At 44.5% G+C, this 16,550-nt stretch overlaps 1 protein-coding gene across 1 annotated transcript in view; it reads right to left on the bottom strand.

The window, feature by feature from the left end:
* The window catches only part of TRPC5 (transient receptor potential cation channel subfamily C member 5), a 146,760-nt gene extending 137,125 nt beyond the window's left edge, over positions 1–9,635 (bottom strand). The window contains exon 1 of the mRNA XM_075538842.1: positions 9,258–9,635. Coding sequence (XP_075394957.1) covers positions 9,258–9,635 — 378 coding nt within the window. The remainder of the gene's footprint in view (positions 1–9,257) is intronic.
* Between the last annotated feature and the right edge of the window lie 6,915 nt (positions 9,636–16,550).

Here is a 16,550-nt window from a genome sequence, read left to right as displayed (position 1 = left end):
TTGATTCCCACTCAGATACACCCATAGAACAAGGTAGAACTGCCCTAGTGGATTTCTGAGACCTTAAGTCTTCATGGCAGTAGAAAGTCTCATTTTTTCTGAGAACAACTGGTAGTTTTGAACTGCCAAATTTGCAGTTAGCGGCTCAATGTGTAACCATCATGCCACCAGAGCTCCTTCCCATCAGCCAATAGCTACGATTTATCAACAATTTAGTACCTGTTGTCTTCCCCGGGTGGGGTAGTGATTAGTACACTTAGTTGATAACTACAAGGTTGGAAGTTCCAGTCTACCCTCAGGTGCCTGCGAAGAAAGGTATGGTGATCTACTTTTGACGATCCGCCATTCAACGTCATTTGGAGCCCATTTCTACTAGGCACACTTGAGTGCCACACGTCTGAATCAACTTGACCGCGCTTTGTTTGTTTACTAAGTGGCAGACATTTTTAAAGAGATATTGATATAGTCTTTCATTAAGTTCTTCTTATTCTATGGTCATTCCCATTTACTGACTAAAAGATGCATGTGTGGTGCAAGGAAGCGATTTTCTAGGAAACCGGCCTAATATTGGTGGATACCCAACCCCATGTTTCTTCTATTACTGCAGGCTGTCCACAAATATCAAGGTAGATTTTGTAATTCTTTCCTTTCTGTTCTCATACTGAGTGTTTGAGATGGGTAAGGTAGCCTCTTTAGGTCAGCATTCAATATTCTAGTCACCTTTACATGACCACACAGTGTGTCCTCCCCAACTCCCTCCTTCCTGGACCATCTCACCCAGAGGCCCTGGGCACAGTGGGAAGAGGAGTGTGTTGTTGCTGGTTTTCCACACTCTCAATACACACACTCTTCAGTGTTGTTGAGGTTTAATCTCTGTAGCTCATCTGTGAGACCAATATTAATTTGGAGACATCTGCCACAGACAAATGAGTAATCACCGTAGAGCACAGAAGTGCGGGCCATGGGGAGAAGGTTGGCTTAGCCTCTTTCCGCCTGCTTGCATTGACGCAAGTGACCAAGAAGGAAAATTACTTGGGTGGCTCCAAGTTGATGCAGAGGCCAGCAGTTCTACCGTCAGGTGCTCAAGTCCTTAGCCTCTGGTAGAAAAGGAGGGGTGACCTTGGGGCCTCGCAGACTGCCGGACAGTAGAAGGGAAGCCTTTTATTTCGGGGCCAGACAGGAGCTAAACTGAACCAAGCCAGCCCACTCATCAGCCATTCTCGGTCCCTGTACTGAAGGTGCTTTGGGATGAGTGCCACTTGCTAGCTAGCCTCTCCCACACAATATGACATGCGAAGTCAAACTGGCAGCACTCGAGCTGAAAATAATAGTCATCACTTCTGTGTGGTGTGTTTAAAAGCATTTCTCCTCTTCCGAAGACTTTGACATACCTTCATGTGATTTTCTTCCGTATAATAGGCTTCTGGAATAAGCACGGGAAAGATTATTTTTAACTTCATTTTGCAGATGAAGAAGTGGAACTTGAGAATAAATTTATGACTTGCCCAAGGTCACCTTGACAACTACAGGCTGGCTAGCACGGCAAACTCAGAATCTGGCTATGCCACTCTCACCAGTTGATTGTCAGCTACTCTTGTTCCTTCGAGACCAAGTGGGCACAGGAATATGTGTGTGTGTGTAGGGGGTGACAAGTAGGGCTTTGGGCTTCCATCTGCATTTAGAAGTGTATGATTAGCATGTGGACAGGATTTCTTTTAAAGGGAAGCTCTGCTGTTGAAAAGGCTTGAAAGCCACTTGCCCAGACCAGTATTTCTCCCGAGACCTCTTATCTAGGTGGGGGTGGGCTTGTTAAAATTCTGATTGAACATAGGAAGAAATAAATAAAGCAAAAGGCTGATTCCAAGCTTAAAACCCAAGATTTCGATTTTGTAGGTATGTAGCGAGACTTAGGGGTCTGCATTTTGACTTGCTCTCTACATGCATAACACTTAGTTTTGCGCTGGTTTTGAGTGCATGGAAATACAAATCTCTTTGGTGTATAGCTCGACTTGCTCTCTTTGCTGATAATGCTCCTCTCTCTCAAAATCCAACCCACCCACACAATAAACAAACCCACTGCCATCGAGTTGATTCCAACCAATAACGATCCTTCAGGGCAGAGTAGAATTGTCCTTGCGAGTTTTCCAGACTATAACTATGGGTGTAGAAGTCCTTGTCTTTCTCCCACAGAGCGGAGTGACAATGGAACCCTCACCAGTTGATGGTCAGCTACTCTTGTTCCTTAGAGACCTGGTCTCACAGTTGGCAGCCCAATGAGTAACCACGATGCCCCCAGGGCTCCGTACTATGCTCTCCTCTAGTGTCTCCCAAAGTCATTGCTCCAAAAGGGGCAAGCTTGATAGAAAGGAAAGAGCTAGCATTAGATTGTCTGTAGTCTAAAAAAAAACTAAGAATCAGTGTGTTTTAATTGTGGTGCTAGAGAAGAATATTGATAGTACCATGGACTACTAAAAGGACAAACAAGTCTGTCTTGGAAGGAGTATGGCCCATAGTGCTCCAGAGTGCTCCTTAGAGGCAAGGATGGCAAGACTTCACATGACTTACTTTGGACATGTAGTCAGGAGAGCTCAGTCCCTGGAGATGGGCATCATGCTTGGTAAAGTAGAGAGGCAGTGATAAAGAGGAATTCCTTCAACAAGATGGAGTGACACGGTGGCTGCAACAATGGGTTCCAGCAGAGCTGTACCGTAGGCAGTGTTTCATTCTGTTGTGCATCGGGTCACTAAGGGTTGCAACTGACTTGATGGCACCTAACAAGAAGGCCCAAAATGCTGAATCCTAAGAATATGAGTGTCAACAATCCTTTAGATCACCAAATCTACCGCAAGGTTATACGCTGTAGTGGTTAAGAAGCAGACACTGCTTAGCAGATTTGCTTTCTGAAGCACCATAAAACCCAGAGAATAATACACCCATGCGCACAAGAGCACACACACATATTCTTCCATTTTCAATCTTGTATAGAAAATTTTATCTTTGATAAAGCATAATCATTTTTACTTAAAATGTTATGCTTATTAAAAACTCAAGTCTCAGAATAGATGACTGGGCCCTCCTAAAACAAAGAAATATATGCATCAAAATATTGCACTGAAAGATTGAGAGGATAACCTACAGATTTGGAAAATCTTTTTTGCATGCGACAATGTCATAGTCGACAAGGAACTAATCTCTCAAAATCTATAGAAAAAGTCAACATCTCAACATGAAAAAGATGAATAACCCAATTAAAATAAAGGTAGAGGACATGAACAGGTAGTTCACCAATGAAGACATTCCAGCAGGCAACACACATGAAGAAAAGCTTGGACCATTAGCCATCAGAGAGATGCAAATCAAAATGATGAGAATACTAAGCCCACCCTCACATTGATCACAGTTAAATAACCAATGCTGGAGAGGGTACAGAGAAATTGGAACCCGCAGACACTGCTGGTGGGACTGTAAAGAAGGACCAAACACTGTGGAAAGTGATGTGGCACTTCCCAGACACTCGGGGGTAGAAATACCATCAGGGCCAACAATCGTGCTCATTGGTATATAAGGGGAACAGAAGTCAGGAGCAGAGCACGAGCAAATAGATATGTAGTCATGCGTGTGGCAGGATTATTCGCGACAATAATAAGATGAAAACAACCATCTGGGGAAGAACGGATAAGGAAACCTTGGTTACCTACACACAATGGAATCAAAGCGAGGCATCGTGAAAGAACAATGTCGAGATTGTGAAGCACCTCACTACACGACATGGATGGATTTGGAGGACATTACGCTGAATGATGTCCATCACAAAACAACAAATAGCGTATGAGACCACTGTTACAACCACAACAAGAACAACAAATTCAAGAAAAGGGTTTCATACCAACAGATGCCGAGTTGAATGGTGACCAAGAGTGGGAGAGGAGCAGAGGGAGGAGGAAGCAAGAGGCTAGAGGGTAGACAGGTGTTACCCTTGAGAGAAAGATAATGTCTAGCAGAGGGAGAAAGAGGGGAATGGGGCAGGGGTAGCAAACAGGGCAAGCTGTTGGGAGATTTGTTAAGTTGTTGGATACAAACATGATGATTTGATAGCAAACCTCCACCTAATTCAAACTAAAAAGGTTGGAAAAATAAAAGTAAAAATGCAGGTCTTTATGAGAGGGTTGATAGGCAAGAGGAGGAAGAAGAACATCTAGGGCCATGTGCTGGCTTGGGAATAAACTCCACAATACAAGTCAGGAGAGGTAAGGCTCTACCCACTCAGGATTGTTGGGCGTCAGCTAAACCCAGAGCCCAGGTGAGATTGGCAGGGCCTCTGAGAACATGGACGACTGTTTGGATTCTGCCTTTGCGAGCAGTGCCTGAGCGTGGCCTGCCCAGCTGGCTCCGGGCTCTATCAGGAGGCTCCTGTTTGCTCACGTCCTTGATTTCTCCCAGGTAAACAAAATCTTGTTTTTGTCTCCCAGAAAGGCACGGTCCCAGCACCGTGGAAGCCTGTTGTTATAGTTACTGATGTATGACTTATCACAGCGATTGTCAGGGCAATGGCAGAAAATGGGATTTAGCAGGGGCTGGGGGCGGGGGCTGGGGAGGAGAGGAGGAAGGGGTGAGAAGTCCGCTGATGACTCTGCAGGTTTGTATCTACGGTGGCTGTCTGTGTATAGGAAAAACTCAAAGCTCCCTGCCATCATGTTGATTCTGACCCATAGCAACCTGATGGGATAGAGTGGAACTGCCCCAAGGGTTTGCAGAGGCTGGGAGTTTTTGCTTCTCCCACGGAGTGGCTGACGAGTTCAAACTGCTCGACTTCCGGTGATCTCAACAACCCCTACCATGAAGAACCCACTATGCCACCAGAGCTCATGCATGGACGGAGGAGGTCTTATGTTGGCAGTGCGGCTGCAAGGGTCCATCTGGTAAAGCCTGCCAGCCCCAATAGCTTCACCCAGGTTCCTGCCACATGCTGGACATTGCACCACAAGCGGTCCATCCCTGGGAGTTAAGCTACACCTTTCTCCAGAATCCATCCTATAGATTGCACTCTAGTGGAACTGTTGTTGGTGCATTTTTCCTTGGCAGACAGCACCCCAGGGTTTGTCAGAGCACTGGAGAAGTAATGGGGGGAAACGGGACCACCACATGAGGATGTGGCCTCCTTTAAAAACAGATAGGGCTGCTATTGCTAGACCTCTTCCTTGTACCTCCTCTGTGATCTCCTCTGTCTTAAACTACTTGTGAAACTTCCGGCAGTCAGCAGGATATGAGCGCAGTCTGTCCAGGTGTCTATCACTTTCTAAGTAAATGAGAACAAGTGTGTCCAGAATGCAGGCACGCATGCACATGAGCTTATTGGAAGTGAATGTGGCCAGACTTCGTCGTACATACTTTTACCTTCTCCGTGTGATCAGGTGAGACTAACCAAACAAATAAAATCAGTTGCTTCCCACTCATGGTGACCTTATAGGACAGGGTACAACTGCCCCTGTGGGTTTCTGAGCCTGCAACACTTTATGGGAGTAGAAAGCTTTCAAATTGCTGACCTTGTGGCTACCAGCCCAACCTGTTACCACTAGGCTCTCAGGGTGGGGACCAGGTCCTGGAAAAGAATGTCCTGTTTGGTAAAGTTGAAGGGAAGTGGAAAAGAAGAAAATCATTGGTTAAGTGGATTGACACAGTGGCTGACAACAATGGGTTCAAAGTGGACCATGGGACTGTGTTTTGTTCTTTTGGACAGAAGTGCTCCATGGGACCGTGTTTTGTTCTTTTGGACAGAAGGGTCACTTGAGTTAGAACTGATGCAACAGCACCTAACAAGATCAACAAATGAGATTGTAAGTCTTTATGGTAACAGACAGTCTCATTTTTCTCCAATAAGTGGCTGCTGAGTTTGAACTGCTAACCTTGTGGTTAGCAGTATAATGCTTACCCAACAGTGAAAGCCTCAAAGCCTTTTAAGTCCTTTAAAAGTTGCCCATGTAGCAAGTGAAGGTGATTGTGATGAAGAATTAAGGATTTTTTGGTTCAATCATTTCAGAGTGAGGACAAGGTTAGTTAGTTACATAAGATTAAAGGGAAGTAGGAGTTGCCTGTAAATTGAAAGTTTATAACCTGGGAATTCACTGCATGGGATTGAACATGAAGGTCCACAAAGTCCTGTGCAGCCAACTATCCATGTGTTTTTTTCTGACAGGGACACTTTCATCCTCTGTCTAAATCAGTAGGTAGCTATATATCACCCATTATAGACTTGGCTCTGGTTTAGGTACCGATGAGGGAAAGGTGGAAGCAGTCAGGTATTAGATGAACGCTTGATTATTAAAAAAACAAGGTGCCCTGATGGTGCAGTAGTTACTCATTAGGCTGTGATCTGTTTGGTCAGCAGTTCAAAAACTACCAGCAGCTCTGAGGGAGAAAGTCTGGGCTTTCTACTCTCGCAAACTGTTAAACTCCCAGAAAGCCTCAGGGAGGGTCACTGGGATTCAGTGAAGGGCATGAATTTGTCCGATTTTTTGAGGATTCAAGAAACACTCCAGTTACAGAGACAAGGCATTTACACAGGTAAAGCTAACCAACAGTCAAAGTGGTAAGTGATGGGTGCTAAGTGAAAGGCAGAGGCTGTAAGACTTCCGAGTTAGCCAAGGTCATGAGGGAGTAAGGTAGTAAGGAAAGCATTAAGTCAGATTAGCACCTTAAATTGTGTAGGCACTTAACGGTGCTCAGAGGGAAATGGAGCCAACACAGCCATTTGATAGGAATGGTGACATGGAGCAAGCAGGGATGAAACATGCTCACATCTGTGATGCTATGTACCCATGTCCTCTAGGCTCATCCTTTCTGGGGAGAAATCCCACCCTCCACTGCTCTGTCTTGTCTCTGAACTCCTGTGCTGGAAATCCTAACACTTGTACAGGAGGTTAGCCGTATAGCCTAGTGGTTAAGGGGTTGTTTAAGGACATAGACCACCTGGGTTTGAATCATGGTTTTGTTATTTCCTAACAGGGGTAGTACTGTATATACTCGTGTATAAGATGTTTTTTAGCACATTTTATATGCAGTTTTTGTGGTAAAATTGAATGCCTTGGTTGATATTCAGGTTGGCTTATATTCAAGTACATATGGTAAACAATTAACTTCCATCATCCTGTGACTTGCTTAATCTCATTGGTAAAATGGGAATGGTGGTAATAGTGTCTATCTAACACATGCCTCTGGGTGGCACAAATAGTAAAGCACTCAACTACTAGGAGAAAGATTGGTGGTTCGTACTCATCTAAAGGTGCCTTAGAAGACCAGCTTGGTGATCTATTCCCAAAGGGTCACAGTCTTGAACACCCCATGCCACTGTTTTACTCTGCACATCTAAGGTCACCAAGTTACAATTGACCCACTAACATCAATAACCGATATGCTGGGAAGATTAAATGAGTTAAGTCCTGCAATATGTCTAGCATATGCCATTAACATTTTATTCATTTATTAAATAAATACTTATTGGGTGTCTGTGATGGTTCTCAGGCTTGGATAGCAGTGAACAAGAGAGACAAGATTTCTTCTCCTGGGATCTGTTAGATGCTGATGGGGAAGGGCCTGAGTGATTCAGGTCTTGTACCAAGGAACTGCTAATCTAGTATCTAACTTTCTGCTCTATCAATTCCAATTCATTGTCTGTGACTCATCACTTAACTTATTATGACTCCCTTGTGTTACTTAGAGAAGGATCGAAAGCTATGGTTGTCTTTCAAATCCAGCTTTGGCCATATCCTGTGAACTTTTAGGTTAAATGCTTCTCTTGTCAGTATTTTCAAAGTGCTTTGCAATTCTTATTTTATTTTGTATTATTTCTCCATTTGTGCATGTATTAAAGAACCCTTGTGGTGCAGTGGTTAAAGCACTTGATGGCAACCAAAAAGTCAGTGGTTCAAACCTGCTGTCCTGTAGGGCAGATATAAGTTGAAAGTGACTTGATGACAGTGGATGTTTTGAGGAGGAGGAGGTGTAAAGTGTTGAAGTAGTCCATTCCTGTTGATTCAGTATTTTCTTTCCCTCCCTACTCCATGTCCATTACTTTGCTCATAAAGAATAGACAGTGAAGAGACCTGGTTGTCTTGAGGGGTGGAAGACAAGAATGGGGAAGATCATTATATGTAGGAGATTATTAGGCTGCATGGCTTAGTTTCATATCTAATAAGGATCCATTGCATTTAGTGAAAGGATGGGTGGAGAGGACAGGATCATTATGATTCTTTAGGTAGGATAAACTAGCATCATTGTTCAGGATGCCGTGAAAGAAGGGAAGAGGCTAGAGACAAAGAGTACAGTTAGAAGATTTTTCTATGGTTCTCGAACTGTGGTTCTTAACTTTGAATAGACATGAAAATCCAATAGAGGGTTGGTCAAGGCATACTTCCCAGAGTTCCTGATTCAGGAGATCAAGTGTGGAAAAGGGCAATCTGCAAAGCCCATCAGTTCCAGGTAATGATGGGGATAACTTATGGTCTAAGAGAGTTAAAACAAGAATCAGATGCAGAGTGATGAGAACCGCCTTAGTGAGGAAAGAAAGGATGGGAAAGATACTGGAGGGAGGAGAAGCACAGCACGGGAGAGGGAGGAATGAAAACGGAGAGACCCAGGAAGTCAGGAGAATTAACGAGGCAAAAAAAAAAAAAACATTTTGGAGTGGAATGCTCAGATCTATGTTTGGTATCTTCTGCATGGTAACCCATGAATACAGGAAGAAAATGAAGACAAAAAGCAGAGAGTAGAGGAGTACTTGGGTGGAGCAAATGGTAAGCACTGTGGACTATGCACCCCAGAGTTGGCAGTTTCAAACGCACCCAGAAATGCCTCTGAAAACAGACCTCCTGGTAATTCATTACTGAAAAGGCACAGGCTTGAATATCATATTGGGCAGTTGTACTCTGACACACATGGAGGTTGCATTGCAGGAAGGTGGAAACTGAGAACAAAAACACCAGGAAGTTTGGAAGGAGTCTGGATGCTATGAAAACGGAGAGCACACGTTGGCACGACAAATGATCATTTGTAGATGGGCAAATCTTAATAATGAAAAAGCAAAACTATGCTAAACTCCTCAAGGACCAGGCTGGGTAACTCTATGAATACACTTGAGATCCCGCATGCAGTGTCTCAGGACAGAGGGTGGCTGGGATGAGGCCTTTTATATCCAGCCTTAGTTTCATAGCTGGTGACCCTGTTGTCCCTGGCTATTTCTCAGCCTCCAGGGGTTTTCTTACCTGCTTCTCTCCACTGGGCCGCCTGTAGCTAAGCAGCAACTCCACAGCGCCGACCACTTCCTTGCGGATGGCGTAGAGCAGTGCATCACCCACGTACACGCTGTGGTTCAGCAGCAGTTCCATGATCTCCAAGTTCTCGTTCTCAATAGCGATGAGGAGGGCGCTCCGACCCAGAGGGTCCATGCAGTTGATGTTGACATTGTAGTAGATTTCAGCCTCCTGTAGGGCCTGCTTCACTGAGGCATAGTCCCCCTTCTCCACAGCACTGAGAAAGGCCTTCTCCTCTGCAGAGAGCTCTGTCTCTGCCCTCACGATCTGCAGAGGGATGCGGTCCCGGTACGGTGAGTAGTTGACCTTTTTGTAGTACAGTTGGGCCATGATGGCGAGTACTTTGTACACCTGCAGGAGGAGAGAGAGGGAGAGTGCTGATGTGCTTAGATATCGGCAGGTGTCAAGTGGTCAGTTGTGGAGGCGGCTTTGACAAGTGCTTGGAAAATCTCAAACTCTCTCCACCTACCCCCTCTTTCTGTAACGTGGTGTAGCAGAAAAATCCCAAGTTTGGGGGATCAGCAAGCCCTAGGCTCAAACCCAGCCTTTCCCATTTACCATCTCTGTGGCTTTGGACACGTTATTTCAGGCCTTTGTGCTATCCATGTTGCTATTACCAGCAGTTATCATCATGCGGTTCCTTTAACTGTGTTCCAGGCATAGTGCTGAGCCTAATTCCACATGGCAAAGCTGCCGCCAGAGCTCAGTGAGATAATAAATACACTACCACATTGAGGACCACCTGGGAAACCTCTTGAGACACGCCACAAAGTTTAAGCCTTCTTTGTCTCCCTTTTGCTATCTGAAAACATTCCTTACAATACCTCTGATCCAGGGTACAAAGTAAGGGCTCCTCTTCGGTCCGTTTCCTTTGGGTCCTGGGCCTGCGGGCCTGGGCTCACTGTAGTGATTCTGTTTGCAGCTGCCCCAGACACAGAGACTGGACTGACATTCTGTTGCTCTAAGAGGAGAGGGGCTATTGGCCGCAGCAGACCCAGGTCACTCGCAAGGGCAGTCACAAGAGAGGAGGGTCGACCACTGTCCAACTCTCAATTTCCGAACCAAGAAGGTAACTGATTTGTTAATTTGTTTGATTTAATGCTACGGAGTGAATGGCCTGTTATATGTGGACTCCATCCAAAGCCACACTAGATGTAATGGGCTAGATTTCAAAGGGAAAACCTCTGTATTGCACTCTATCAAGGTGCTTCAACGTTCGGTGGGAGAGTGGAAAAGGAGGCAGCCTTTGGCTGCAATAGCATAGCCGGAGTCACAATATTTTGCCCCGTAGTTTACAAATCAAACTTCGGCACCTTCTTCAGTGAGTCCTCCAAGCAGGCCTTGGAGAAGTAAGGCTTATCCTCACCAGGGGAAGAGGCCCAGCTTGGACACGTGAGGTGATTAGCATTCCTGGCCCCCCATCCCTGGAGGAGCAGTGGATTAAGCTGCTGACTATAGGTCAGCAGTTCGAAACCACCAGCTGCTCCACAGGAGAAAGAGGCAGTCTACTCCTGTAAAAAGTTGCAGCCTTATTCTGCCCTGTCTGATACAGTTGCTATGAGTCAGAATCGATGGCAGCAAGAGAGTGTGTGACTTTTACCATGACCGAGACCTCCATGACCCTTGCTGTCACCACCCCCATCCCCACCCCCCAGACTGCTACAGATTGGCCCATTTAATTGTCTTTCCTTTCCAAACTTTCCTCAGCAAAAGGGATGGGGATTTGGTGGTTGGGGGGGGGGGGGGAGAGGATAGCTCCTTGTCTCATTTTCTGCATGTAAGAGAAGATGAAGACAAGAGGCTTCCACAAATAATTTCCTCCCTCTTCTAGGTAATTACCTCCAAGTTTTGACAAAGGGAGGAACACGCAGTAGTATACCAAGTAACATGAGCCTGTGATCTTTTGGGAAGGTAATATTTAAATGTGAGTATTGCTTCTTGCCCAGACAAGTCCAGAGAACAACTTTCTCCGTGCATCTAACATCTCAGGAGATCACGATGCTGCTTGGCTGCCTCAAGAAGTCCTGTTTATTTTCTTCTTGTACATGCAAGTAACGCCGTAATGGCTAAAGGAAAGCATCATTTAGAGTAAGCACTTGACCCTAAATAGCAAATGCGTTTAATAACACTGATTGTAGAATGACTCCCTGCCTCTTCTTGTAACCCAAAGGGGGAAGGAAGATGAGGCCACATGGCCTCCTGAAGAGTGATCCAACAACCTGACTCAATTTTGACTTTGGTACTGTAATCATCACATAGTGTAATGAATATATAGGAAACCCTGATGGTGCATTAGTGGGGTGCTAATCCCAAGGTATACAGTTCAAAGTCACCAGCCACTTTTGTAGACCTCCAAATTTTTTTTCTTATATCCTCAGAAACCCACAGGGGCATTTCTACTCTCATTCTATGGAATCACTATAAGTAGGGATCAGCTTAATTGCAGTACTTTAAAATAAAATTTTAAATCAACATATATGCTCTGAGTGTCTTCAGTGTGTCTAGAACCATGCTAGCTGCTATGGGTGGTGGGGAGGCTTAAGAAGAGATCCAGGCCTTGTGTTATCTTTCACCTGGACCATTGCCACAGCCTTTGAATGGATCATCCTAACTTCATTCTAGAAGCCCTGGTGACACAGTGAGCCCCACCAGAGGAATATGGGTTCTCTACTCCCATAAAGGCTCACAATATCAGAAACATACATGGGCAGCTCTACCCTGCCCTATAGGATTATGGAGTCTGAATCAACTCATTGAGGATGAGAACGAGAACTTCATTGCCCCTCCTCCAGGTCGTTTTCCACACTGCCCCAAGTGACCCTGTGAAACACAAGCCATTTCACTTCTGCTTGGTTGTTTTCCTGCTGCTTTTGTAAAATCAGAAGTCCATCCTAATGGCAACACTCCTTTCTGAGATCAAGGGAGAGTTCTAGTGGCACCGTGGGTTATACAATGAGCCATTAGCCACAAGGTCAATGGTTTGAACCTGCTCTAAGGGAGACAAATGGGGCTTTCTACTCCTGTAAAGAGTTACAACCTTGGAAACCTAGAGGCAGTTCTACTCTGTCCTATAGGGTATTTGTGAGTGGGGAATCAACTCAAAAGTATGGAGTTTGGTTTTTTTGAAGTCTACAAATTCTTGTGTTTTTCTCCAACCTCATCTTAAGGCTTTTTCTCAGTCTCATCCACTATTCTTTTAGCCTTATAGATCTTCTTTGAATTCTTCCAACTTGCCAATCTAACTCCCATCTCAAGCCCTTTGATGATGGCCTAGAACACTCTTCTATCTGCCCAGTCTCGCTTAGAGGCTGCTTCCTTAGAGCAGCCGTCACTGAAGCATTACCTTCTCTTCACTGTACCTGGTTTGCTTCCTTCTTAACAATTACCTCAATTTGTAGTTGCATACCATTTTATTCTTACTGACTGATTATCTTTCCCATACAATTAACCTGAAAGATCAAGTCCAGGGATATCACATTGCCTGCTACTCACTGGACACTTGATATAGAGTTCACAAATGAATAGACAAATTGCCGTACCAAACCTAAACCAAACTCATTGTCATTCAACTAATTCTGATGCAAAACAAAACAAACTCAATGCCACTGAGTCGATTCCGACTCATAGTGACCCAGTAAGACAGGGTAGAACTGCTCTTGTGGGTTTTCGAGGTTGGCAATCTTTTATTTTTTTTCCATTTTTTTAAAAAACATTTTATTAGGGACTCATACAACGCTTATCACAATCCACACATACATCAATTGTATAAAGCACAACTGTACATTCTTTGCCCTAATCATTTTCAAAGCATTTGCTCTCCACTTAAGCCCCTTGCGTCAGGTCCTCTTTTCCCCCTCCCTCCCCGCTGAGGTTGGCAATCTTAAAAGAAGCAGAACACCTTATCTTTCTCCTATAGAGTGGCTGGTGAGTTAGAACTGCTGAACGTGGGTTAGCAGTCCAACCGTAATGCACTGCGCCACTGAGGCTCCTAAAACCTTCCACAAAATAATATAAATGGATGAATGCACTCATTTCTCTCCATCCTACCCTGTTTTGACCATACTGTATTCTTTGAGTTGCTCACTATGACAGTGTTTTCATATATGACTTTGTCATGTTCCCTTCATTTAACAGACTCCTATCAATGCTGAAATACCTCACCCATAGGTCCCCTACTCTGTTACGAAGTTAGTCTCAGAAACTCCCAGGGGCAGTACCCCCTCTTTTGGAGGGGCTCTGAGTTGCCATCGACAGGATGGAGTGAGTTTGAGTTGAGGAGGCTTGCTACGGTCTTAGAGTGAAGTGCTAAGTTATGTGGTACTCATTTGATGCTTCAGGATTTCAGAAACAGGAATGATCTGTTAGGGCTGGAGGGGGTCTCAGATGATTTCTTGGGGAGGTGGCTTTTGTCATGTTTTAAATTAATCATTTTATTGAGGGGCTCTTACAAATCTTATGACTATCTATCGTTCAATTGTATTAAGGACATTTGTACCTATGTTGCTGTCAACATTTCTAAAATGTTTTATTTCTACTTGAGCCTGTGGTATCAGCTCCTCTCTCTTCCCCTCCCTTCTCAACCCTCCCACCGTTGTGTATCAATTGTATATTATTGTTATTTCGTGTCTTACTCTATCTGTTGTCTTCCTTCACCCACATTTCTATTATTCGTTCCCCCGGAGGGTGGGCTGTATATCTAATCCTGTGGTGGGTTCCCCCTTTCTCCCCTTTCCCTCCCCCACCCCCACCATCCCCTACCCTCATGATATCCCTACTCCCACTTTTATTTCTGAGGGTTTTATCTGCCTTGAACTTCATGTGTTGAGAGCTCTTATCTGTACCAATGTGTGTACTTCAGTCTAGCTGGATTTTTAAGGTGGAACTGGGTCAGGGTAGTGGTTGTGGGGGAGCATTCAGGAACTAGAGGAACGATGTGTGCTTCATTGGTGCTATACTGCACCCTGGTTGAATTATCCCTTCCTTGTACTATGGGGGGTTGTCCAATTGTCTACAGATGAGCTTTAGTTCTTCACTCCAACCCCGCTCAATCACATTGTTATAATTGTTTTGTATCTTTTGATATCTGATACCTGATCCCATTGACACCTCATGATCACACAGGCTGGTGTGCTTCTTCCATGTGGGCTTATTTTCTTCCCTGTTAGATGGCTGCTTGTTTATCTTCAAACCTTTAAGACCCTAGAGGATATATCTTTGGATAGCAAGGCAGTATCCACTTTCTTCACCACATTTGATTGTGCACCCATTTTGTCAGGTTATTAGAACAAAGTGTTCTTGTGTTTAGGGAGGCCTTGAGTGTAGGCCCAAGTCTGTCTGCTATCATAATACCTTAACATATAAATATATGTACATTAGCCACTATCCCTTTCATTATAAATTAATATATTTACATGTATACATGCCTATAGCTATACCTCTATGAATAGCTTTTGCCTACTAATTTTTGAGGAGGTGGCTCTTAAGCTCGTGTGTGATGGAGGCATTAAAATAGGAATAGGTGAAGAAAATCCAGGTACCATAGATTATAAGAACAAAGGCCTGGGGGTGAGATTGATCAGACCCTCACTGGGAGATAATTGCAGGAAAGTATACCTATTTTTCAGGCTCTAATTGAATTCAGGGATCAGAGATGAGATAAACTTCCAAGACTTTAATGTGTTCTCTTGTTTATAAAATGACCTCAAACACATGCTACCTGCTTGCCACTCAAGAGGCTATCATGAGAGGGAAGGATGGATGAGTTTGTCATCAGTGGTGTCCCGAAGTGAAGCGTTATGAATACGGAAAGATCTGCAGCCACGTTAGTAAAGCGCAGCTTCAGGGGAAACAGACGCAGAGAGATCCCAGGGAAAGGTGAGAAGGAAGGGAGTTAGCTCAACCAGTGCTCTGTGATGTTCCAGGCACAATGCCAGGAGCGGGCGCAATAAAGGTATAAAAATAATAATAATAATAATTTTTTGAATACTTAATATGTCCCAGGCATTGCGCCAGGCACGAGGGTTGTATTATTACGACTACTGCCTCTACCAGTAATAATAATGAAGGCAACAAGGACAGCCACTCAAGGAATTCACTACATGCCAGATGCTTGGGTTACAGCAGTAAAGCGAGAGGGCCATAAAGGCGTGGTCCTTTGAGACATGACATCAGTATAACTGGCAGATGCGCAGTCCATTAAAATCTAGCTTTGTTCATCTCTTTCATTTGGAATTAAGGTGGTCGAACCCACTGCCCTCAGAGCCCTGGTGGAACAGTAGGCTCAACAGTGTCTGGCGGTTCGAACCCACTTTCTCCCTGCTTATGTAAAGATTACAGCTTTGGACACCCGTTAGAGCAGTTCTCTATCCTGTAGGGCTGTGATGAGTCACCATTGACTAGGCGGCAAAAGATAGTACATCACCTCATAATATCTCCTTGCGGAGAAGAGTGTCTCCCTCAGAGGTGTGTCTGAGATCCTACAAACTGCACTTGACAGGATTAGCAAATCATGTAAGGAAAGATTCTGGCCTCTCAGAAGTACAGCGTTGTGTGTCTGCATGGACAGACAAGATGTGATGCAGGAAAGGGGATGCCTGGTGCCTGGACTTGGCAATCTCCTTTAAGCAGCCATGCCCACCCCTATACTACATATGTGGAAATGATCGTCTAGTTTCTTGCCTTCTTTTAATCTGCATACCTGGGGCCCCTTGAGCATAGCCTCAGCTTCCTTGCACATTCTGAGAGCAATGTGTTTTTTTCCAGACACTGCTATTCCTATTTTGTCATTATTCTGAGAATAAATAAGAAATTATGGAATTTCTGACATCTCTTGAGGATGTATTATTGGGAAGATTCTTTCCCATTACTCTATATCTTTATTACTGGCAGGTTGCGCTTATCCGTCATTCTCTTAAGCCAAGAGACAAGGTTGGTTTTCCCTTCATTCTGCCCTGGCCTTGCAGTATATTCTTAACTAAAGTAACCTAAACCAGCCAGCACTTCAGGCCATACTGCTAGTGGACCCCACACCTAACGTTGTTCCCTAAGCCTAAAAGATTACAAATGGTCTAACTGGCTGCCTCAGGGGGTTTATGTAGTTCTCTCCTTTCTGTGTTGCTGGCCAGAGAAGTTTATCTAATGGGATCTGTAACATTTGTGGGCTTAAATGATATGATTTAAAGAGCTAAATCAATGGGCTGGGCTGGTGGCCAGGGCATAAAGTGGCACTGCCAAGTCCCAGCCCAG

Source organism: Tenrec ecaudatus, chromosome X (genome assembly GCF_050624435.1).
Source record: "Tenrec ecaudatus isolate mTenEca1 chromosome X, mTenEca1.hap1, whole genome shotgun sequence".
In the NCBI taxonomy this organism is placed as follows: domain Eukaryota; kingdom Metazoa; phylum Chordata; class Mammalia; order Afrosoricida; family Tenrecidae; genus Tenrec; species Tenrec ecaudatus.
Note: the sequence above shows the minus strand (reverse complement) of the source record. Positions and strands in the feature narration are given on the sequence as shown.